Source organism: Platichthys flesus, chromosome 5 (genome assembly GCF_949316205.1).
Source record: "Platichthys flesus chromosome 5, fPlaFle2.1, whole genome shotgun sequence".
NCBI classification, from domain to species: domain Eukaryota; kingdom Metazoa; phylum Chordata; class Actinopteri; order Pleuronectiformes; family Pleuronectidae; genus Platichthys; species Platichthys flesus.
In genome coordinates, this window is record NC_084949.1 from 17,319,856 (window position 1) to 17,345,398 (window position 25,543).

At 41.5% G+C, this 25,543-nt stretch overlaps 1 protein-coding gene across 1 annotated transcript in view; it reads right to left on the bottom strand.

Annotated features, from left to right (window-relative positions):
* The window catches only part of dlc1 (DLC1 Rho GTPase activating protein), a 77,173-nt gene extending 53,974 nt beyond the window's left edge, over positions 1-23,199 (bottom strand). The window contains exons 1-4 of the mRNA XM_062387534.1: positions 22,630-23,199; positions 19,670-21,672; positions 13,069-13,203; positions 12,696-12,806 (exon numbers count right to left, since the gene is read on the bottom strand). Coding sequence (XP_062243518.1) covers positions 12,696-12,806; positions 13,069-13,203; positions 19,670-21,667 — 2,244 coding nt within the window. The 5' untranslated portion in view covers positions 21,668-21,672; positions 22,630-23,199. The remainder of the gene's footprint in view (positions 1-12,695; positions 12,807-13,068; positions 13,204-19,669; positions 21,673-22,629) is intronic.
* Positions 23,200-25,543: the final 2,344 nt, after the last annotated feature.

The following is a 25,543-nucleotide window of genomic DNA, read 5'->3' on the forward strand; positions in this document are numbered from 1 at the left end:
GATTATTAGAAAACGTCACACCAGATAGTAAGCTCACCACAGACTTCTGAGCAAATATCACATCACTCTCCTCTGATTCATTGTTGGTGTAGCCCTCGTGTAGGTAGTCTGGAGAGCCCGATAAAATCACACATTCTGAAGCTATAATAGATTCTCATCGTTCTGCTCACGTAATGTTTCCTTCTTTGGCTTTGTTGTGGGTTTTAGATTAATATGACTGCATCAACACAGGCTTTCCTTAAAGAATAGAGCTGTGTTTGTGTGTGTGTGTGTGTGTGTGTGTGTGTGTGCGCACGCGTGAATGTGGGCAGCAGTCAGTTGGAATGCAGAGGTCTCTCTTGCCTCTGACTTTTGACCTCAGGTTCCTCGGCTGACCTCCATACCCTGACCTGTTTTAATCCACACTCCCCTGGAACAGATCAGCCGGAGCGGGAGGGACATGGTACCTTCACAGTTTATCTACTTAGTGCACATTGTTCTTAGTGTGGCTCAAAGTGTAAATATCAACTTTTCTTAAATACTTTATACCAGCTTTATTTTTGGAGTCCTCCAGCTGTATGGCGCAGTGTTTGATTTAAGGCCAGTTTACCCTTTGGCAGCTACTTAAACAGCAGTTTCAGCACAGTAATAAGCATTTTGAATCGAATCATGGAATAATCATTAAACCTTTTTTTATTTTTTAAGTGATAGATAATATAAATTAATAATATAAATTCTAAATTATAATGGTAATATAAAGCTACATCCTTGCAACACAAGAAACACACGGAAACCTGCCTCTGTGCAAAAACAAAATCTGCTGTCAATCATGTTTCTTTTATATGTTAGGAGGATTATGTGCCGCATTATTTTCTGTGTTTGAGAAGATCCTCATGAGCTTTAGTTATTGTTTTTATGCACTGGTCGCCATTTTGAACCTGTACTTGGGCCAGGTTGTACTCGAGTAGTTTGTACAGCATGTTGTCTCAGCAGCTCAGATATCAGAATTGTTTATAAACTGTCCTGAACTTCCACAAAGGACGAAAGCTGGCCTTCACGGAGAAGAGGGAGACGCAATATCGCTTAAATATGGGGATAACCTCTCTAGTTTCTCAACAGTCTCCTCAGGAACACATTCTTTGTGTTGGGTTCAGCTGTGTAACACATTTTAAAAGAGCATTTATGCACTTTCAATTTAGAAAATTTACAGAATTATTTAGTTTATTTCAAAGAAGCTCTAAAAATGATTTACCTGACACAAAACAACAAAACAGAACGAACCTTGATCAACACATTTCATTGAATTACCTCAAACAACTGGCTTTAATTGTTGTTTTAAATATGTTTGTTCTAGATTCTTTGGTTTCTGATTCCTTTCACTGTGATGCAACATTCCTCTGATTTAGCATCAAGACAAATATCAGTTTTACCCAAAGAGTGAAAACTTCTCTGTTCACCTTTGCATCGGGAGATTATTTTGACAGCTAGTAATCCTCCAATGTGTTTTAAACACACTACTGTTGCATTTCTTAATGATTCCCTAATAGTCCAATGGGACAACACACTATACTTAACAAATCTGATTAATGCAAACTGCTGCATGGCCTTGAATTTTGATTTATTTTCTGTGGATGACAACCGGTAGAGAATTTAAGATAAGGGCATGATTAGTATTTATTTTGACTACAGAACATGAGAAAGGAGAATGAATAACTTTACTATAATTAATGTCAAGACGCCCTTTGCTTTTTGAAAGTCAACAGTGTTTTATATTTTACGATGAACCACTGCAGAGGTGACATAGTTTGCTGAGAGTGAACACAATGCCTGCTCTCATAGGTGAGCTTGTTTTTGTTAACGTGTTGGCTGATTCACACTGGATTAAGTGTTGTCTTGGTGTCCATCTGCCTTACTCAGACTTTTTGGAAGCCAGCGGGGGAGCAATCTAGGAACACGTTATCGGAGAGTCCAGCGATTAGTCTGCGGTGTTCTTTTTGTCTGTGTGCATATATGTGTTTGAACGTGTTTCTGTGGTCATGCATGTGGTTCTACATGATGTGAGGGCAAAACCAGCATTTAATCACTTCATGGGTCACGTTTCAGACAGAGTGGGTGAAATTCCCTCTGTGGACAAATTGCTTCTCAATTTATTGCTGATTAATGACCTAAAAGAAGACAGCGGGGAGAAAGCACGGCCAAAGACTCCCACTCAGTCCACTGTCACTAAATCATCGGCACAAACAGATCAACAACAGTGAGGTGAAATCAGAGAGAGATTTATATTCAGTGTTGGTTCAGCTGTTGGACTCAAGTAATATTAGCTCAACTTTTTTCAGTCGTACCAGTGAGTTATGTGCGCAAAACACTGAGTGGTGTGAGACTCAGCTAAGACAACAGTGATTAACACTTGTTTTTGCTTTTTATCAGTTGAATATAAAACATGGCCAACAGGCAAGATATGAGGTATTTTATCAACTTTCTCCCACAGTGCACATCAAACGTACATTATGTAACTTGGGCTGATAGGGGTCTCTCAAACAACACAATAACAGTACAGTTTGATGACGTTGTGAAGCAGCACGTGATTATGGGAGTTGTTGATGAAAATCGACCAGATGTGATTGAGGTGCAAATCATGTTCATGTATCAGGTAATGTATTTAAGTTTTATTCACATTACGCTGCAAACAACGAATAAGCCTGATCATCTATAAGTGATAAACACATCCAACCTGTAACGTTGATTACAAGGCCAAAATAAATATATAGGTTGTGTCCCTAAAATCCGCTGGTGGCCGCTAACACCTGCTAACATCTTATGATAGTTGGTAACTTAATGCAATCACCATCTTGTCCTATATTCTACAATATCCTGATTCTGACTGAAATTGGGGGAATACTCTGGGTTTGAACATTGTTGGAAACGTTTTGGATAAAGTACACAAAAGTGCAAAAAATTGTCTGACTAAGTCTAGAAATTTTCCAACATTTCAATTAAGGATTGTTACATATTATATCTTTGAAAGACTTGGGTTATAAGCAATGTAATTGTAAACAAATCATAAAGTACATAGAAACAATTGATGGATCTCATTGACAAGTACCAATTATATTCCTGAGCTTATTTCTGTCCATTGTTGTTGTTCCTTTAGTTTCCTTTGGTTAATTCGATATACACAGCATGTTGTATTATATTCAATAACTCACCAGATGTATTTTAACTCACAGGGGAAAATAACTCCTGAACAAATGAACCATTTACTCCCACTGAGCAACATTTGTTTTTCCCTGGTTTCTCTCCAGGAGTGGTTGGTTGTGACGGCTGCTCGCCAAAAGCTTCAGCCATGGCTGGGTTTACACGACAAAAGGTTATAATGTGCCTTCTGGGCAGCTCGTCAGGTCAGACTGGACACTACAGTGACTTGCCATCGGGCCATCTGGGGCTAGCTGGGTAGAATGCTAACTTCTGTAGAAGCAAGTAAATGATAGAAATGGAAGCAATGACAAAGCCAACATTGGCTCAGCTTTCAGCCACTGTGGACAGCTCTTAGCAACTAAAGGCAACGTTTCCGCTAGATTGGTTGACTAAATACCTAGAGAGCCCAGCTGTTTTAGTGAATTACTCTGCCTATTAAAATGATTTGAAAACAAATCTAAATGATTTTTAAAGATTTACAAATGGGTGTTGGGCTGAGAGCCAATCGAAGATTAGGAAAAGTATTACAATTTTGAATAGGATTTATCCAAAACATGAAAATAGACAAGGACACCAGCCTAATTATTTAATTGTGCTGTGATACATTAACACATGGCATCAAATTAAGGTTCCTTGCTTCATTCTGAACTACAGAGCTACTTTCGGTATTTACTTGCAGAAAGAATGGCCTTGAATAATGGAGTCAGTATGGGAGGTCTGTGGGGCTCCTCTGCTCAGCACCAACAAGACATTTCAGGTCGCCCTTCCTATTGTGTAAACACCACACCACAGGTTCCTGTCAGTGACCCATGAAGTCACTTACACAGTCTCACCTTCACATAATGCTGTGTTTTCCTTCATAATAGCAAGTACAGTTGAATAAATGCGGGTGAGAGACCACAGAGCCGGACAAGAATGTGAATGAATGGGTACCAGTAAGTGCCAGTGTTTTCATAGCACCATGGCCACATATTTTCTCGATGTTTGCCTGTGCTCCCCCTGGCATGCCACAGTGCAGGTTGTCCCAGTGTGGGGTTGTCTGGCCGTGTCAGGTGTCCACTGGAGAGCTGTAAGCTGCAGAGCACACAAGCGTCAGCTGCCTCATTTACTGCCACTAATTTACTGGAAGTGGCTTGTGTGGGGGCACAGGGGGTATGGTATGTGTTTACTTTACACACGTGTACGTGTGTGTGTGTGTGTGTGTGTGTGTGTGTGTGTGTGTGTGTGTGTGTGTGTAGTGGCTCTTTATTGTCATTACTATGGCCAGAAGTTTAGTAAAGTCAGTTTTCAAACAAATCATTTCAGTTTAGTGAAGATTTTATTGTTACCAGAGTTAGTTGTCTGGTGAGAAATTGTTATTTCTGAGTGAAAATACTGCAGCTGACTAAAGCATATGGTGTATTTCAACCAAGGACAATAATGACAGACCCTGATTATTCAGTTCCCTTATTGGGATGACTGAGTAGTGTTAAGGGACAAGTAGGGCTTATCTTTTTAAAGATCTACTATAGACACCTGTCAAAATGGGCAACCGATTTCCTGCAATACAGATTTTAGTATGTTAGTTTTTAGTGTTATTAGTTATTTCTTTTAGCAGAATACGTTTTAGCGACTGTAATGTCTCAGTTCTGTCTCTTCCCTTGTTTCCTTGAAATTGTTACCTCTGCCAAAGAATTTTTGTTTACAATCCGGTCCAAAAATCACTAGACAGATTAATTTGTTATGGATCTGGATCAGCAGTCGCATCCATGGATTTTTTTAACATTGAGAGATGAGGCTTTTTTTTTTATAGTTCCCCCCAAAAATCTGTACAATCTGGTGCCTCTTAATTGAATTCAAGGGAAGTAAGTTCGTAAAAGAGCGTAAAACTGAGGGTAAGATCAAGACCAAGACCATGTTGTTTACATACTCATCATTCCAACACAAAACGTGAGGAAATATTCATCAAATCGTAGACATAATTTTGCCCCAAAATCTATTTTAAAATATTTGGTATCTGTGGATATTTTAGCTGGACAACCCACTAATAGCCTTCTGTTTTAATTTAGGAACTAATTGAGTATTTGGTCCAACTATGGATCCAATTCTCAGACTATTTGAACATTTTTGGCCAGTGAAACATTGACTCAGTAACAAATGACTTTGTGAGATTTTGTTTTTTTACTAGTGGACCCTGCTTGCATCTGGCTGTGTGCACAAGGTTTTCTGTGCGAGTGAATTAGTAAGAGATGTTAAGCAAGCCATTGGCATGTAGCTCTTGCACAACAAACCTGAGAAGTCCACCATGCGTCTCTCATCCCCACTACCACTCTCTCAGCCCCAGCCCCCCTCCTGCACTGCAGCTGCACTATGTGAGTGTGTGACCACCCATGGTCTATGCTGGCCAAGGATTAGGGGGCTCAGACTAACCCAAACCTTTTTCTCCACCACTTAACGCAAATGGCTAAATTGGTGCAGATGGCTTATGGTCAGGTAAGGTGGCGGCTCCAGAGCTAGTAGTGAAGGTGACTCTGTGTGATAGTGGGGAGACAGACAGTGTGAATGTTTGTGAGTGCATGCGGCCGCCTGTCCAGGACCTTTGGAGATGTTATCTGGAGCACATTTCTGTTCTTTGACTGGCATGAATGTGCTCTTTCTGCCCTGTACTTATAAAGGAATTTATTCTCCATGCTCCATCGACCCCTGGGTGCACGTGTGCAGGGAAACGTGGGAAACAATTTCATTTTTAGCCTTCTCCTTGAGTGTAACCCCCACTACCCCGCATATGTTCTCCCCCGCACCCCCCTCCCCTCATTTTAATAGTTTCCATATGTCACACTTTGAGTGTGTCAACAGGAAGTGATGCGATGACTTGGTGTAATGATGCGTTGGAACATTTCCTGCAGAGACTGTACATTAGTGTCCAGATGTGGGATTTAAAAGCTATTCGAAAAGAAAACAACCGACCAACTCTGAACAAAACTTGGTGACACTTGTAGAACACTTAATGCTCAGGTGAGTGGGTATGTGTTTGGTCTTTGATTTTGTTAGGAAGTTAATGATTCTCCCGTACACACTGTTCACTCTCTCAGACACAAACCTATATGCATCACCACTAGTTGTGGCCTTGTTCTCCCCCTAGCCTTGAGCCGTGACATATGTTCTGTTTGGAGTGATGTTGACTGAAAGAGAGTGAGAAAAGTGGATATGCACACACCGAGACAGAAATCCACACATCTGCCTTTGTTTACACGAGTCAAAGCAGCAGGCTTCTGGTTTCAGGCAGTGTCTGGTGGGATTTAGTGCTGGGCCCCTGGAGCATAAACTATGAACTGTCGACTGGACCTTGGAATCCATCAGCAGACGAGACAGTAACTCTTAACTAGTCTGACCATAAGGCTCTTCTTTCCAAAAGGCAGACTAAATGCTCACCAAAACTCTGCTTCTTAGGTCATTCTTACATGTGAACAGTCCTGATACTTAATAGTTTGTATTTAGAAACCATGAGCCTCTATAAACCCAGTCCGGTACATTTTAAATGGAATTTTCCTACTTGTTAGTAGTGTTGCTTTGGTAATCTGTGCTCAAAGCCAAAAGGAATCCTTATATAAATAAATGAGGCAATCTGCAAACTTTCATAGGGGTGGCAGCATCTGGAGGTAACACTTAGAATCTACACTCACACCTCACACTTGCACCACAAGAGTGAGAATACCTGCAGCGAAATCTAATGTTAAAGATCAAAGTAATAGCTCTGACACCGGCGCTGTCATGAATATATCATCCTGTGGGAAATGTTTCCCACTGTGGCTTCCGGACTTGTTAGAAACATGACTCATCCCATTTTGACATTTTGTTTTGATAGTTCTAAATGTGCCGTACTTTGTTCACACAATGACATACCAATTATAGTAAGTCCCAGCAGACTGGTTGATTTAGCAAACAAGATAATAAAGTGCCAAACACGTGGTGTGGATGTTTTCATTTAGCATTAAAAGAAAAGGAAAAGAACAGCAAAGGCACTGTCTCCTCTTTCTGTTTTCTGTGTACACCAACTTACAGAGAAAGAAAAAAATGAAACCCCATGATCTACTCATCAATACATTGTCCATTAAAGGCCAGGCTTATTTCATAAGGTTATCAAATACCTCCACAAGTTGCGTATAAATGATAAGAAAGAAGTGAATGAGAGTTTGGAAACAAATTAAAAAATACAGGAGCCTGTTTTTTGGTTATCATTATTCTGCTGCCAACTTATTACACTGACGATAAGAAAATCTGTCGCCTGTTCCCGCTCACTAGTTCAAATTTAAGTACTAAGATCCAGAGTGCATCAGCAATGCCAGCCCCATAGGCGATGTCATTTTTGGTAGAAAGCAGAGAATGGGTTAACAGCACAGAGGGATTAGACGGTCCTCTGCAGCAGCTCTGTGGCAGATATCAAGCATGTTGACAGAAGGACCAGTGGGAGAACCATTGCTGGGTCACTTTTTGAATTTATGTTGCGCCCTTCAAGAGACGCCGGGGCGCTTTACATGTGTCAGAAGGGACATCAAGAAAAAAGATATGCTGAGGAACGCATAGTCTTGACTATCTACTTTAGTGGGTATTGTTTTGCCTTTACCGCAAATTCTATTTTTATCCTTCCTTATGAATTCAAACTGAGGGCAAAGAATATTTATTGGCAGAGACACAAAGAGGTGTGTCTTGGCTGAGGAAATATAATTTCAAACATGAATACAAACACATTCAAAACTAAAATGTGAACGCATGCTCAAGCCGAATGTCCCAATTAAAACCCTGAACCACAAGCCGCAATGTCTAAATCACACCTGGTTTTACAATGCATTCCTGTGTACATGTTTCAGCATCTGTGAATCTGTGTGCGTGTGTGTGTGTTTCTGAGAGTGCATTCACTTTGTTTGTTCATTCTGTGATTTATGGCGCTTCATTATCAGCGGGCTGCAGGGGTGTTTCCAGATGTCTGTATTTTGCAGTCATCCCCTAAGATTTACTGTCAACAAGGACCATCCTCCTGCAACTATTCCCCCCAATGTGGGTCGTCTCCTTTACGTTATAGATGTGTTTTTCTTCATTGACTCAGAGGTTGTCTTCCACTACCAACCAGTACTTCAGTAACAACTATCAGTTACAAACATGTTGGAGTGATGTTGTCAAGCTGAATGAAAAAGTGTGATGTGTTCAACTGCAAAAGCACCAAAAACCATATGCGAGCCACTAAATGTCGATGGTTATAAAGATGATGTATTTTCGGCGGCATGCCACAGAATGTCATAAAAACAAACAAGCTGCCATTGAGCACAGGCTGTCCGAAGAATGTATTCATGCCACATCAGATGCTAAAATAAAAAAGTATGCAACATGAGTCAGGCTGATACAACTTCACGATAGCATGTGTGCTTTGCTTTTCGCTAACCCTAACTCAACATATCCTCTCTCTCCTGTTCCTGGAGTGCTTCATGCTAAGACTGTAACCTTGAATCGACAGGAAAAACAAGATTTCCTTGTGGGGGTGGAGGAGAGGCTCACCCTCCACATCCTGTTCCAAACACAAGTCTTTTCTTTTTTCCCTCACCCTCTTTTTTTCATCACAGCGGACCGGTGTTTGTCTCCGTGTTACAGCTGTGCTCAGCAGGGGAGTGACCTTGGGACAATGACACCACACAAAGCAGCCAGCGTGGCCCTGACCAGAGCCGCTACTGGCACCCCATGTCAGACTGAATGGGGGCTGGTTTCATTGCTCTCTGACTCATTGTGGCCGACTACAGTCTTTAAGCCAAATATATGGTTGGAACGTATTTTTAGGCAAACTTAATTACGTATACTGCACATGGTGTTGACTATTGTCCAGTGATGGGAAATAGAGAGAGTGGGAGCAAATGTAGAAAGCAAAAAAAGGGCAGTGAAAGTAGCAAAAATATTGTGTCTTCTGTCTAAGTGGGACATTGAGAAGGTGTGGTTTGGATAGAGGATGTTTGGGGACTGTGAGGCTGCCAAAGCGGAAGACAGAGGAAGAACAGAGCAGAGATCTGCTAGTGACCTTAGCACGCAAACCACATCGCTTCTATTGTCCAGCCAAGCACAGACAGATAAAGAGCTATGCACATACATAATCAAGTGACAGCAAATCCTCTTTCTAACTAAAAATATCTTTCAATCAATCATCTCCAGATAATTCCCTTGATTCCTGACATGAAAACTTGAGATTTATTTTCTGAAATCTGCGTCAAACAGCAGCACAACCGCCAGAGGAGATGTGTACGGGGTGCTGTTGCCCTGGAGACAAGAATACAGATCCAAACACAGGGTTAAAGGTTGCCCTGTTGTGGAATGTTTACCAAAGACGGAGGGGATAAGGGCAGCACCCTCCATGTCTCCATATGCAATGCCCCTATGCTAAATATAACAGACCGCCGTGCTCTGCGGCGGGTTCAGCTCCTGAGGCCTCAAGGGGATTCTGAGTCTATGTCCTGCTGGTGGGAACGCTAAGCACTGAAGGTGACTGATATGTTGTTTCCGACTGTAACATTCAGAGGAAGGTGGTCAGGGGTCAGCAGCCTCCACCCACCTCTGCGGCTTGGCACATCCTCTGCAGCCACAAAGCCCTAAGAATAGAGTTGCATAACAAATGCTTCTCGCGCCAAGCATAACCCTAGTTTGTCACCACAGGTTATGCTTATAAATCTGGATCAAATGAATGAAAAACGTAAAACATAATGCAAATTAAATCACAATTTATGTGCCCAAAAATTACAAAAAGTATTGGTTTGATCCTCAGATGTGACTGTTTTGTAATTGTTCTTTGTTTGACAACACAACTTGTTTTTATTTTTATAGACTACACTTTTAAACAATTAACTGATAAATGAATTACATACCTACATATAATATAAACCCAAACAAAAGTAAACAAAAACAAAATAAGATACACCTGTTGCAACACAACAATGCAAAGCCAAACAACATTGTAAGACACCTGTTACACTAAGCAAGTAATAGAAACCTGCCAACAACAACACTCTTGGCAAAGAATAGCAGTTCCACCATGACAAAAAATACCTGCTGTGGCACAACATCCGCGAGATGTTAGCCCCACATTCGATGCAAGAATAACAGCCACCTGCTGAAGGCTAACAATAGCCACCAGCTTAGTTATTGAGGAGTTAAAAAAAATCTGTTCACTTGAACCCGATGCCTTAACCACAGCTGTGAGTGAACAATACTGTACATGCCAAGTGAATGGCCCTTTCATCACCAACGCACACAGCAACATACCATCGTTTATCATGGTTACATAAAAGGACGGTGCGAGTATGTGCTTGGAACCGTCACACCAGTGTTACACTTAACACAGGGAGGTGTCAGGAGGACAGCAACAACACTGACTTCTTGCATAATCCAGCATAAGATGGAAGGAATTCAAATGCACGATGATAAACATGACAAGCACCCATGTACACACACATAAACACACACACACACACAACCATCCAGAGGACATGAGATAAGACGTTCAACCCCCCCACAAACTTTCCACACTGATATAATTTTTACAGCTGTTTTGATGGCTAGATACACATCTGGCAGCCATGCATATTTAAAGAGTTGCATATATAACCTTTAAATTGAGGTTTCAGAAAGTACTCAGACCAATTTTTCGACACTTTATGGACAAATGCATTTTGCCCGTCAATCTACTACCAATAAACAATAATAACTAATGAAAAAATGAAGTTTGAATAGTTTTTTTTGTTGCACCGTAATCAGCTCTGGTAATTCAGTCACTATGTAATCTATATTAATAACGGACGTGAACAATACGGTGAACAGCATGATGACTAACGCTTGGAGAAAGGTCACACATTCCCTTCCGGGAAGATTTTATGGTGAAATCCTGGCACGACACATAGCCTTCCCTGTTATTAAGAATTTAGTAGATATTACAGTAATTATTCTGTGCTTGAATAACCTCTTACATCCAGGTTTCATTTTTATTATCAACTAAACACAACTGTGATTTCAGATTGAATTAAAGCTGTAACCTCCTACGTTCTTCCTCATGTTGACATCATTGAAAGGATTTGTATTGTGTGGGTAGAAAGATTAAGTGGGCGTCACAAAACTTAAACTCTGAAAGGACTCAAAAGACCCCTACAACTATTAACCAGTGAGAATCCCCTTCATGAAGTCATCATCTGTTTGGCCTCTATCAATCACCCCACAGGGCCTCCACTGTAAAAAAGCCTCCTATTAGGCGCAGTGAAAGCAGTGTTTACCCAAGCTTAGTGAGTTACCTTGGGTTACTGCAGGAATGGAGGCCGAGGAGACAGTTGGCCACTGACACAATACAGCTCACATTATAGAATATGTTGATATGCGCATCTTAAATAAATATTCCTCTTTTGTGTGACAGCAGAAAAGTTGTCACAAGACAAAGCAACTTCGGGAAGGAATTGCAAGAGATATGAATTCTGGCTTTTCCACGGGTTGCAGGTTTTTGTTCTGGTGGGATAAGAGGACTGTTTAGCAACAGAAACATCCTGCCCTGCGTTTAACTCCTATGCAATTAGGCATTGCTTCATCAGGAGATAAAGTGTCCTTTTTACATTTCCTTTCTAACAATCACTCGCTTGAATGCCCAGTCCGCCGGCCCTGTTCACTTTGCACTCGCTCTGAAAGCAATGCCAAAGCAAGGCTGACAAAGTCATTAAGTGAGCAAGCAAGGGGTTTGAAGACGAGCGTCTCACTTGAAGTGTTTCCCCCTTCCTCCCCCTTTCCGTGGCTTTTCACCTCCCTGAGCCCACCTTCTGACCCTTTTGTTGGGGCGAAGGGGTGTACATCTTTGGAACCAGGCTAATTATAGAGTTTTAACGTCTGCTTGGCTAAGCCTTAAGTGCTGGGGGACATTCCTACAATTAGGAAATTCAGCATGAGTGTGTGCGTGTGTTGATAAATTCTGGTTCAAAATCGTTCTTTTGATGATGTTTTAGCCAGTCGTCACAACTTCAATGGGCTGTTCCAGGGTGAGGACTTGTTTTTTAGGTTAGAATTAGATTTTAGTAAAGGACCAGGGAATCAGGCAGTCCTCACAAATATACATAGAAAGAACAACATGTTTACGTTTGCTGTTTTAAATTCAAACCTTTGTCCAACTACATCCCCAGAAATAATGTAGCATATAAAACAAACATAAAGCTGTTTAACAGTAGCTTATCTAAAAGTCATGAAAACCATTTTAATTGTAAAAAGACAAAAGAGAAGTAAAGACTGAGGGCAGATTGTGTGCGTGTGTGTGTGTCAGGATCCAACACCGAAGGGCGTTTCAACACATAAAAAATGTCACTGTGCGTATTTCGTGTGTGTGTGTGTGTGTGTGTGTGTGTGTGTGTGTGTGTGTGTGTGTGTGTGTGTGTAAGGGGGAGTCATTAAACAACTCACACCCAAGATATTTTTGAATGACCTCATGTCTTTTTCATTATGGTGCAGATGTTTTCTGATACAGCACGTAGCTCCTGACTTACCCCACTCTTAGGTTTTGCTCCGAGGGCAGGTACAGGTCCTGAGGAGGAGGCAGCCGGACTGTTTGGATGAGGAGGGTTTTGTGACGCATGTACAGACCCTAAATCCGACTCCTGCACATGAAAAAGGAAAAAAACATTGTTGCAATGAATGTAATTATCTCCTTGTAATGTTTCTGTTTTTCCTTATTTAAAACAAAAATCATTTTTACAAGGTAGATGAGTGATGATCCTTCAGTATTATCCCATTGATATGGCTACAGTGGCCACTAGGGGACAAACAAGTTTATTACATCCGAGGGAAAATGAGTGAGTTTTTATCATAAGATGCTGCTCAAATAATTAACATTTAACATGATAAATCACAGGTGTGTACCTGGAGTGGTCGCCGGTGGAGGGTGGGGGTGCTGTCCATGGAGGAAGTGGCACTGAGGGCGTTCTCAATCTCCTGATCCAACTGGTCCAGCTTCATCAGTAGCAGCACCATCGAATCCAGTCGAGCATGTTCACGCTGAGCACGGAGACAAATAACTTAAAAAAGTTGTTTTACTGAGCTCCTACATTTAGTATGGAGGACCATACATGACATAAGTAAAAATAAATACATAAATAAATGTATAAATAAATACATAAATAAATAAATGAATAAATAAAAATGGAAATAAATAAATAAATACAGAAATAAATAAATAAATATGTTAATACCAAAAGAAATGTCAAAATATATTTTAAAATTTATTTTTTCCCTGATACATTTCCTTTGCATTTGCAGTGTCCTTATGCTAATGAGACAGGCGGGCCTAACCGCAGTCTCATGCAGGATTGGTCACAGGAGTGTAATGATCCAGCCCTACTACTTCTGCCTTTCAATGCTGGTGTCCAGTAGCTGTTTGCAGCGTTGAGCCAGTTCACACTTAAAATGAACTAGTTCAAGTTCAGAGGGTTAGTTAAGGTTATTTTTTATTGGGATGATTTAGCTGTCAGTAGTCCTGACTGTGAGCGTCACGTCTCCTGTTCTACTGAGCACAATGATCGAGCCGAGAGGAGGAGGAAACAGAAACTCCAGCTCGGTACAAACCACCTGCAGCCTCTGCTCTGATCATGAAGACGCTGATCTCTGAGCAGATGTGACCAGAGAAACTCTGTGTTTCCACTGTTTCCACTGTTCCACAGAGTCACTAACTGGCTGCTTCACGGTGAAGAGATCAAGTCTCAGTCACTGCCCGTGTCTCTGAGCGAGTGTGTGACGGAGCGCAGGGGCTGTGTGTGTGTGTGTGTAGCTCAGTTGACCAATCCTGGATTTATTTCCATATTTATTTATTTATTTCCACATTTATTCCAACTTTTATTTTTCGATTTCAGTGTCCTTATGCTAATGAGAAAGGCGGGCCTAACCTCAGTCTCGAGCAGGATTGGTCAACTGAGCTACACACACACAGCCCCTGCGCTCCGCCACACAATCGCTCAGAGACACGGGCAGTGACTGAGACTTGATCTCTTCACCGTGAAACAGCCAGTTAGTGACTCTGTGGAACAGTGGAAACAGTGAAAACACAGAGCTTCTCTGGTCACATCTGCTCAGAGATCAGCGGCTTCATGATCAGAGCAGAGGCTGCAGGTGGTTTGTACCGAGCTGGAGTTTCTGTTTCCTCCTCCTCCTCTCGGCTCGCTCATTGTGCTCAGTACAACACGAGACGTGTCGCTCACAGTCAGGACTACTGACAGCTAAATCATCCCAATAAAAAATAACCTTAACTAACCCTCTGAACTTGAACTAGTTCATTTTAAGTGTGAACTGGCTCAACGCTGAAAACAGCTACTGGACACCAGCATTGAAAGGCAGAAGTAGTAGGGCTGGATCATTACACTCCTGTGACCAATCCTGCATGAGACTGCGGTTAGGCCCGCCTTTCTCATTAGCATAAGGACACTGCAAATGCAAAGGAAATGTATCAGGGAAAAAATAAATGTTAAAATATATTTAAGACATTTCTTTTGACATTTCTTTTGGTATTAACATATTTATTTATTTATTTCTGTATTTATTTATTTCCATTTTTATTTATTCATTTATTTCTGTATTTATTTATACATTTATTTAATTATTTATTTTTACTTATGTCATGTATGGTCCTCCATATTTAGCAGGACGTATAGGTAAACACAAATATAGATAAGATGTTTATGGCCTTTTAACGGACACATTAGTCTCCCTGCTGTCTGAACTGACAAACAGTAAAAACTGAAATGACAAATCAGCCAAAAAAAACTGCTTTGCACCTGATCTGAAAAAGGGACATTTAAAGTTCTTCTCTTGAACTTTAAATGCACAAAACATGATGTCATGTTTTGTGTGTTTTAGTCATCTGACCACTAATAAATTAGATGGATCAGGAATTAAGACTGCATCTATTTACAGTAATCCAAGATCAGGTTATGTTTGATTTAAACATTAGAAATAGCTGCTTTGCTAGTTTACTTTTCTCACATTTGCTTTTTATGACTATTCAGTGGTATATACAGGAGGAGTATAGCTGGCAGGTCATACATTATATAGATCGATCCGCTGGTTTCCTGCTTGCACGAGCAACGCACAAGAATTATATCATTACAATCTCATCCAAATCATAGTAATTGTCGACTCATCAGTCAATAACTATAATTGTCATGATAAGTCACTCTATTTTTATTATTTTAAGTTTAAAGAGTGACTCGTGCTCCTGAGTGAAGGTTGTGGTTTTAAACACATCTTAAACAGAGAGAATGAAAAGAATAAATAACAAAACATTTTACAAATGTGAGGTAGAAAAATGATATGTTATACCTCATCACTGTGTTAGCACAATGCTTAAGCAATATATTGATATATATTGAGCATGGGTTATATTGCTACTGATGAAAACTTTACTGCGATAATCATGGATATGATCTTATTACCCATCCCCACTGTTGATCACATCAAATATACACAACCGCCTGTGATGCCTAACTACATTCTGACAACTCAACATTGGCTTTTGTCCCTTCATGACAAAAAGACAAATTCAGGCTTCTATCTTTTCTCCCTCCTCTAGCTTCCCAGCCTCTGACTAGTCTCCTGACTCTTACACCCCCTGCTCTTGCTGTAGCCTTCCCCACCATGTGCTCATCTTTTTATAACATCTCTGGTGCATTTCTGAAAATCCTATGAGTTCAAGGAATCGAGTATTTCGCCCATAGTCCTCTGAAGCTCTATGCACTAATGCAATCCATCAACAGACTGCGATAACAAGTGTCACACTGACCTCAGGTGGTGTGTCTCCAGTAAAACAAGCTAAATGAGACACTCATACCACTCTGTTTTTTACTGCACCTCTTTCCTGTTTTATTTGAAGCACTATAAGCCCTTGTTACAATATATAAAATCTCACTCTAGTCGGCTCTGAACATTTTCATTTCCTTGTGTTCTCCATGTTCTTTATCCTGGCTCTGGGTGTGGCTCTCTGTCTGAGCTTCTCCACTGAGATGCCCCCCCCCAATAAATTACATCACACGGCTGGACTCATTAGTCCAAAACAAACCATGTTAGAATATGGTCCAACAGACCCTGTAAAACACTTTACGAGCGTGAGCTCATGGGACAAAGCCACTGTGACTGCATGTTTGTGCAAAGTTACAGAATTACGTCAACATGTAAATAGAAGACTTGTTTTCACGAGTTGCATCTGTTCCTAAATGTGAAACACTTCAGAGATATCTCATCCGAGTTATGTAGGATGAGTTCAATCCTTCATACATATCAAGCATGTCCTCAGAAGTGGCTACTGTGGCTTGAAATTGTTTACAATGGGTGTGCACGCAGACAACATTCATATGAACCGAGTTGTGACTAATGCTAATGGATGTTCTGTTGACAGGCTCATGGATCTGCATCACGACACAAGGCTCCTCGCTCTCTAAAAGCGTCTTATGACTTGCGCTTAAATTCTTTGTCCAGTTAGTGCCTAATTAGCCCATCAAGAGCAGTTCCTGTTGGGTTTGCTGAGAGAGAAAATAAGACATGAGGAGCCGTGTGTGCCAGAGTCACAGGTTGATGCCGTCGCTGGCATTCCTCGCTGGCATGTTGTCCCATATTGTCTCCTTGGCACACGTTTCACAATGCAACATTGTATGGTGGTAAAACAATGACATCTTTACGAGGCCTTCGCTGAATGAACAAAAGCTTCTGGCTCGAGATGGCAACAACAACCACAAAAAGTACAAAACAAGTGCAGCGCCATGTCAGGCGCCTCCGAGAGGCAAGGTTTTTCGGGGGCATTCTGGTGGTTTGGTTGTTCTCAGACGGACTCTTTTCTCCCTTTCCTATCTTTTGAGGTTTGTGTTACATTCCTCCCCACTTCCTGTTTTTTTGAGATGGGAGACAGTTCCCACACTGTTTGAACTCACAGACCCCTCCTTCCCCTTTTCCCTGCTCTCTTTTTTCAAACCCCCTCTTACATTTGGTGGCCAGCATCCCATTTCTCAGACCTGTCCATTAAACCGAGGGTCTTTTTTCTGCACTGTGCTAAACATAGAGTGCAGAGAATCTTGAATCAAAACACCGGACACTCATACACTCATGTCGGTATTTTCATTCATAAACAGTGACCAGAAGTAAATAAATAAAGACAGTAAAACAGAAAATAAAAGAGCGAGCAGAGAGAGGGCGACGTTGCCAAGTTGTCTTTTGTTGGATAAATGACTGTTGAGCCAGTTAAGCCCTGAGGTCAGGATAAGGACTTGTTGCTAAAACAAATAAACAAAGTAACAAAGCCCAATATCAGGCTGATCTCGAGCCATTATGCAAACCAGATGGGTTCATTTTACCCAAACTGAATCCTCAACAATAACATGGTTTACTGGAAACACTACCATTACTTCAATATGTTGTCAGGCACAATTCCTTCAGCAAATGTCAATTTATACATTAGTAATTTTCTTGATAATATTCAAGATCTTTTTCTTTTTCTACATATTCCCTCACTTGGTGATATAGTCATGTTAAATTTGACTGTAATTTTCCTGTTTTGTCCTCATGAGCTTGCCTTGAGCACGTTTTAAAAGTAAACAGCCTTTGTACAGAATGTAAAATCACCCTGTGGGAAAAGCCCTGTTGCCAAAGAGAAGACAAGCTATTACCATATGCTCAATGGATTGCCCTGGCGCCTTCCACCTTTATGACTGAAGGGGGGGGCATTTATTCCAAAGGTTTGAAGTCATCCTAAAACTGAAACTGGATCCAATGGAAATAAAATGTGGCACTGGTTTTCCATTTCCCTACACTGGACTGCTCTCTCATTTAAGGCAGCTGGTGGAGTGACATCAACAAGACAAGAAATGTGAAATAAAGGATAATAATAATTACATTAAATGCTTTGGAATTACACAACTCATTTGCTACTCAGGACCACAGATCATCAAAGCTAATTTAAAGAAAGACATCTGTTTTAGATTATTTTAGGGGGGGGTTAAGTCTGCATTAGCCTTAGCAACAATATGACAACACAAACATACACTATCTGTTTAGATCAAGATGTAGCAGACTGAAAATACATTTGACCAAGTCAAAAACACATCTTAATATTACCAAACACTACCAGAAAGCCCCATAATGCAGCACAGTGAGCACACTGTCACATAATAAAAACCATGGCCATCAAAACAACATAATGCCATTATCCATCTCATAGCACACTTCTGTGTAACAGGCTGCTAAAAAACACAGAAAGTCCTGTTTGTTTTAAACTAATTTAAATACAGTGATTAATGATTAACAGACCTAATCCTACATGTGCACACTCAGGCCATTTTTGAGGTAGTCATTGTGTAGAAATACTCATTTCAATGTTCGTTGTAAAATTACTATTATTAACACATTTCAGCAACACTTTAATTCAACTATCATATTTAAATGCAGGATATTAAATTTAATAAATGATTTATAAACACACTCATGTAGTTGTAAGTGTTGGTGTTTTTGTCAACAACTATTATCAACATATAGAGTCTGGTGTATATAAAGATAATGAATTACATTGGAGTAAAGAACGATTGTAGTAAATTCTCCAATAGAGTCAAAACTGTTGGCAAATAAAACACGTTGATGAAAACTTAAAATGTCCTTGAAGCTGTTAACAACTACACATTCATTAAATCTTATTGAATAAAGCTATTAAAATGCTAGGCCAATTATTGTCTCGGGATGACCGTGTTGTAACCCTGTACAAAGACATCTCTGAAATCAACTCAGGCACGTGACTTCACATTGAACTCAGTCAGATTAGCTGTTTACAAGAGGGTGGTCGTCTTCGACTAGAACATATCACAAGAATTTGACGCTCCACAATATGGTACTTGTCTAAACAGCATGACTGCTTAATGAATCGTAAATAAAGGATTTCTTGTTGTCATTCCAAAATATCCGATGCTGCAACATCACATAGTGAATAAATACCATGTCAGTTTCCTGGCTTTTGCTTTTTATTCCAATGAGCTTAAAATCATGAAGTTTTCATTGGGTGTTTGGCTCTTACAAGCTGACTGGCCAGAAGTGCGTAAATAGAACAACGTGCACAATCTGCTGGAGAAAGCCGTTTCAGCCTTTTTCCCCTGAAATGACTCGAGCCTCCGACTCCCTCTACATTCAAAGTCCTCATGCCCTTATAGGACCTTGTTTTGCAATGCGTGGTTGAGAGAGTAAAACATTTCACAGATCCCCCCCCACTCACAGATCTGTAAGCATGTGAGAGTGAAGTCATTGTTTTCCTTGACGCTTGCCAGAGTGTGGGACAAAAATGATTTGCAGGCAGTTTATGCCCAGTTAGTGTCAGCTCGTGTCAAGAAAGAACTTAATCCGAGCTGCGGAAAGGCCAGAGCCCCAGTTACTAATCAGAAACAAACACAAAAGTAATATTTACAACAGTAATAAAATCACACGTCTATATAGTATAAGTCCTTACCTTTCTCATGCGCACTTTGACCACGTTGTCCTCTGTCAGATCCACACACGTGTTTGTTCCATCTGAAAGTGGACTGGAAAGGTGTGTGTCGCTGTAAGTAACTGCATGATCGGCCTCATCTGCTTCCTCCATGCTAGACACTGTGGCTCCTGGCCTGTGGTGTTCCCTCTGACCATCTGCCACCTCAGAGGCAGGTGACTCACTGGAGTAACGTCCAGAGGCTTGGTTGCCATGGATTCCTTCTGGTGAATGCTCATCGTCGACCTCTGCGGATCCTGATGGCAGGTTTTGGGCAAGCTGCTCGGTAGCCGTATGTTCATCATTTATATGAGACGGTTGAACATCTGGATTCTGGGCCATATTTGAGTTAATGTTCTTTTGAAGATCCAGAGCCGGGGCGTCCTCTGGCTCAATGCAGCTAACTTCTAGGATAGTGTCCAGTTTTGAAGAACTATTTTCCAACAACTGATCGATGGTTTGATCCTCAGATAAAGACAACTCCTTGGATACTGACCTTGCAACCACGTCTTCTGTTGGTTGACTTCTTGAGGTCGACGTTTCCACATACTGGTCTGCACACTGGGTAATGTTTGTCGGTCCCAGGTCCTTTTCTGAATGTCCAGTTTCCCCTTGTCCAGAGGGCATGTTGCTGGTAACTGTCACAGAGCAACACTGGCCTTTGAAACAAATATCAGATGACGTGATTGGCCCATACCTGACTTGCTCTGTGTTCTCGCCGCTTCCTGCTTGTGCCCACTCCTCTCCCTGAGGCCTATTCATCCCTGTTATTTTAATATTACATTTTTCCAATGAAGTCTGGTAGGATATTTCACATCCACGAGCCTGATCCAATTCCCCAGTGCAGTCAAAATGATCTCGCTCTCCTCCTCCTCCAATGTCTCTTGAGTGACGTGCAAGTCCTGTTTTTTCATTTAAGGTTTCTGGGTCATTTAATTTATCCAGCTCGTCAGCAGAGTCTGCACTCCAGCTTTCCCTTACCCCATGGTGTCTTTCTCCATCTACCACTGAAGTCACAACTGGGTCTGCAGCAGCAATTTTGTTAGTCGGTGCCATGGCATCACCGCTCTCCATCTTATCAACTGAGCTGTGAAGCACAACACTAGTTAAAATCACATTTGCCCCATCGTGCTCAGATGTCGAAAGAGTCTCTTCCTCAACATCTGGGAGGTCAGTTTGAGGTTCCAGTTCAGCAGCAATGGACCCGTTTCGCATGGCCCCAGAGATTTCAGGAGGTCTGCTGTAACCCTCTGTGTGGCTCTCCTTTGTGTCCTGATGATTTGGATGTTTGCCAGACTGGTCACCAGCAGATTCAGACAGTGGAAGCCCATTGTTAGAAGAGATAGAGATGCTTTGTTGCGTTTCACGAGAGACATGTGGCCTTTTTAAGACACTATCGTCACTGCAGATGTTGAGTCTCTGGCTAATCTCTGTGCCTATTTCACCTTCACCGTTGATAGTTTTCTCCGTGTGACTGCTGCTGCTATCAGCTGCGTAAGACAGATTTGCAGTCAACAACCCACTGTTACAATGACAGTCTCCAGAACTCCCCATGTTTGCGGTTTGGAGATGCACGGATTCAGAGTCCCTTTGGGGAATATTGTCGACATCCACCAACTCAGGAGGTCCATGAATTGACTCCTCCTGCAAACCCACTGGAATTTTGTCATTTTTTCCCATTATGTTCAACTGCTCAATGTCAGTATCGTCACCCCCAATGGAAGCGGTCTCTTCACGTGTCGAAGCCAGTTCCTCTGTGGGCAGTTGGTGACAGCCCTCGGGCATAGAGGCACACCTCGTCCGGCGACCTTGTTTGGAGGCCCCTGCTCCCATCCGAGGCCCCTTGCTGTCCACTCCGTGACAGCAGACCAGATCCAGATCGTCATAGCTGTACTGTAATCCTGAAGGGTGGGTCACATGCTCCTCCCAACTTCGTTTCCGAATGGCTACTGGCATGGTGGTCAGCCTGCGCTGTCCCATACGAGCTGCGAGAAAAGAGGGTCAAGAAACAGCCAAGTTAGAGTTAACAGTAGTTCAATGTGTAGATGATAATATGGTTAATAACATTACACTTCTAAAGAAAAGAGGCAAGGAGAAGTGCACGGACGGTCAAGAGGGGAGTAATAACATTGCATTCAGTTTCTTGGAAAGTAGAAATTCAGCTGGCTCTGTATAAAATGAGACCAGCCCCCTGTTATTCTCATCTAACATGGGAAACTGATACGTTCACATGGCAGCGTGCCAGCGACTCTGACTGAGAACAACAGAGCAGCCGGGATTCTACAACATGAAGAGAACTGTCCAGATAAATGCAGATGCAGTGTTTGCTTTTTAACATCTTCACAAGGTGACACCCCATTGATCAACTTAACAGTGCAAACATTGAAACTGGCTGACTATCATGCCACACACGTCCATGCTTGCACAGATGAGAGTGATGCAACTAAAAGAAACTAAAAGTGAAACGTTACTCAGGGACCCTGAACAGCTGGTTCTCTGGAATCAGAAGTTAAATATCATGGGTTCGATCAGAGGATTAGAACCAAGCTCAGTGCTGTGTATTTTTTTTTATTGTTCTAGGTCAGAATGTACAGAAGTGAGGGAACAAAAGGACTGGATGCACTAAATCAAACCTCAACATCTGCTATATAAAACAAAAAAGCTTTCTTGACAGAAGCATAAGTACAGAGATGTACAGTCGGAAATCCTGCCGCTCTTTTACAGTAAGTGAGTGGAAACTACAAAAGTTTTTGTTTATATATAAGTATATATATATATATAAAAAATAATATAATTTCAATTAAATATAAACATCTATTTTCACATATAAATTACACTTAAGTTGTGGCAAAGGAACATTTTAAAAAGAAATCACTTTCTACATTATGTTGAAAATTAAAGAAATGAAACATATTTAAAAGCAGGTGTTTCTGCCTTTTCACCTTTTGTTTCCTCAAAAGTGGAGCTGGATCACACCAACTGCCATCTGCGCCCCTTCTGGCATGAACCTGCACCTGGTTATTGGTTAAGTAAGGGAGGTCTCAAAAAATGTCCGAAAGCTGTTGCTCCTTCCACTTCCCCTCATGCCAACAGCAGAACTGACAGCTCAATACAGTTGAGATATTTCATGCTAGAGTACCAACGGTTCCTTCTTGTAAATTATCCAGTGTTGACAGAACATTTTGTTATGATCCAGTAGACGTGGATTTGGGAATTAAATATGAGGTTTCAGTTGAAGGATTTGCTGTGAGCCCAGGTATCCAGAGATATGTTCCTTTTCATTCATCCACTGAAAAAAAAAATCGTCCACAATTGAGTAAAGTAAATCCACCGGTTTCCAAGTGGCTTGACAATTACTATATTTTGTCAGCAGTCCTTAGTCCAGGTTTCTACAAGCCATTCTCTGGACTGCAGTTTGTATCCTCACTGTAAAACTGCCAGACCGGCACTGAAGCCCCATAAGGCAGGCAGAGAGTCGTGGAGCAGCGAAAAGTCCATAGACAACTTCCATCTTGATCACATTAAGGTTTTTGCTGACGCTGAATGCCAAACAGTCGGGGTGGTGTAAGAGGGGCCGGGTTTTCTTTTCCCCCACTCCACCCCTCGGCTCTCTCCTGCTCTATCCCCTTTCTCATCATGTCCCCTCCCCGCTGGTTTGACAGGGAGTCTGAGTCACATCCTAGGAGCCCCATCCCCCGTCTCACAACTCACCCAACATATTATAGGCATTTATTCACCCCACCCTCCTCCAATGTACTTTCTCTCCTCGCTCTTTTTTGAAACATCCTCTCGACTTCTTCTCTCAAAACCTGTGTCCTTCCTTTTTCACATAGGACTTCATTCTGCCTTAGATTGCTATTTCACTAAGCTGGGTAAGGCTCCCTCCACTTGGTTTTGATTAGGACCAGACAGGCTCCCTCGTAAGACAGCTGGCTCTGAGCCAAGAGAGATTGCTCCTATGTTTTGGAAGTTATATCTGAGGCATGTTTTTTTTTTCTTTTTTTAAATGTCATGTTGTTACTCTACAAGCATTCTTAACCAAACAACACAGGCTCTAATGAAATAAACACAAGATATCTTTAAAGAAATGGTTTAAGAAATATTATTTTCTTTCAACCAGCCTTTAAAAAAAAAACAGTAGATAAATGACATATGACATTATCTTTCTTTTAAATGAAACCAAAGCAAAGAAATGCATTTAAGGACCCAAATGCCAGCAATAAGTTTCCAAATATAGTCATTTGTAAGACGCACTTAGAACGAAAAAGCAAAGCCAGAGATATTTACACATGATGTCACTGAGACCATTTAAGATAATGTTAATCAGTCAACTAAAATAAACTAAATATTTCCACAGATTTCCATGTGCCAGTGGAGACCTCCAGACCCACCAATACAAAGTACACCTCATAAACGAACTGCTCTGGCAGTCAGTAGAGCGCACAGCACCGCCAAGCCCCAAACAACAGTCTCCTTAAAAACCTAATCAAACCAAACTGCACACACTCGCAGAAATCACTCCCCTGAACGTGCCTCAAGATCTGAGACAAAGATGTTGCAAAACGCAATCATCTTGCAATGCTAAAAATATTGGGAAGGAAGATCCTGGCTCTGCATCAAAATTTAATTGGATATTTCCCTGACACATACCACATCCTTCTACCAACTTTGATGGAAATAGGTTCCTTGGATTTTGTGTAGTCCTGCTCATAAACAAACAACGCTGATGGAAACCAAAACCTTGTTGGTGGAGGTAACAGCACCCTGGCAAAAACACCTCTTCCTGTTCCCTCTACTAAAAACAAATCAAGTTGTGGCAATATCTATCATGAAACCTTCTAGACAACAAAACCAGCTGCACAAAAACAGCAATGCGTCAAAGCAATGGGGACAATCCAAACACAAGGGAAAACTGGAATGAATCCTCTGACTGCTGCCGCATCCCTGGCCTCTAACCTTTGGGTCATCCAGATGTGAGGTGAGGCTCTGGATGAGTCTTTTCTTAGGGGCCTTGCTGGGAAAAACTGTGCACTGCCGTCAATGTTAGCTCACCAGGGACACAGATGGTCATACTCAAAGGGGGGAAGGATCCATGGACAACAAGACTCCTCTGTAGCATGTCACATGATGCGCTCGGCGGTTTCGCCAAGCGCAGTGTAAACGAAATACAGATTTCTTTCGGTCACAGCAGCTTGCATGTGGATATGGATGATGATTGAAGTGCAGAGGCCGACACAGAGCACGACTCAAGTTATCCACTCATTACCTCCTGTGGACATCCAACACAGGCATATAATTTAAAAGACCAGGCCTCCCCCTGCCAATCACACCATCCACTACGGCTACAGGGCAATTGGTCTACGTCACAATCTGGTCCATCAGCAATGTTGTGCAAACACATTCAGTCAACGCAGGTGAGACTAGAACACCGGGTGTGTGTGGTCTTATATGAACCACAATGTGCTGAAGCATTAAACTGAAGGATTTAAAAAGGGCAGCTTGAACAAGAGTTTACAGGAGTGTGACGTGATGGTTGCAATAGAGAAAAGGTAAGGGGATCACCATACCATTAATCCTGATGCGACCTCAAATGTTTAAATGTCACTGCAATCCACGATTGTTACCTCCACCAAGGAGGTTATATTTCCACCCCTGTCCATTTGTATGTAAGGAAGATTGAGTAAAATCTACTGGATGGATTACTGCGTAACGTGGTGGAACGATGTGGTATGAATCAGTAAAGAAACTCGCAGAACCAGAAATTAGTCATTACTGTGATATTTAGGGGACAAATTTCTCAGAGTGTGTCAACTTGGGTGCAGTTTGATTGAATTTAGGGGAATGTTGGGCATTGGT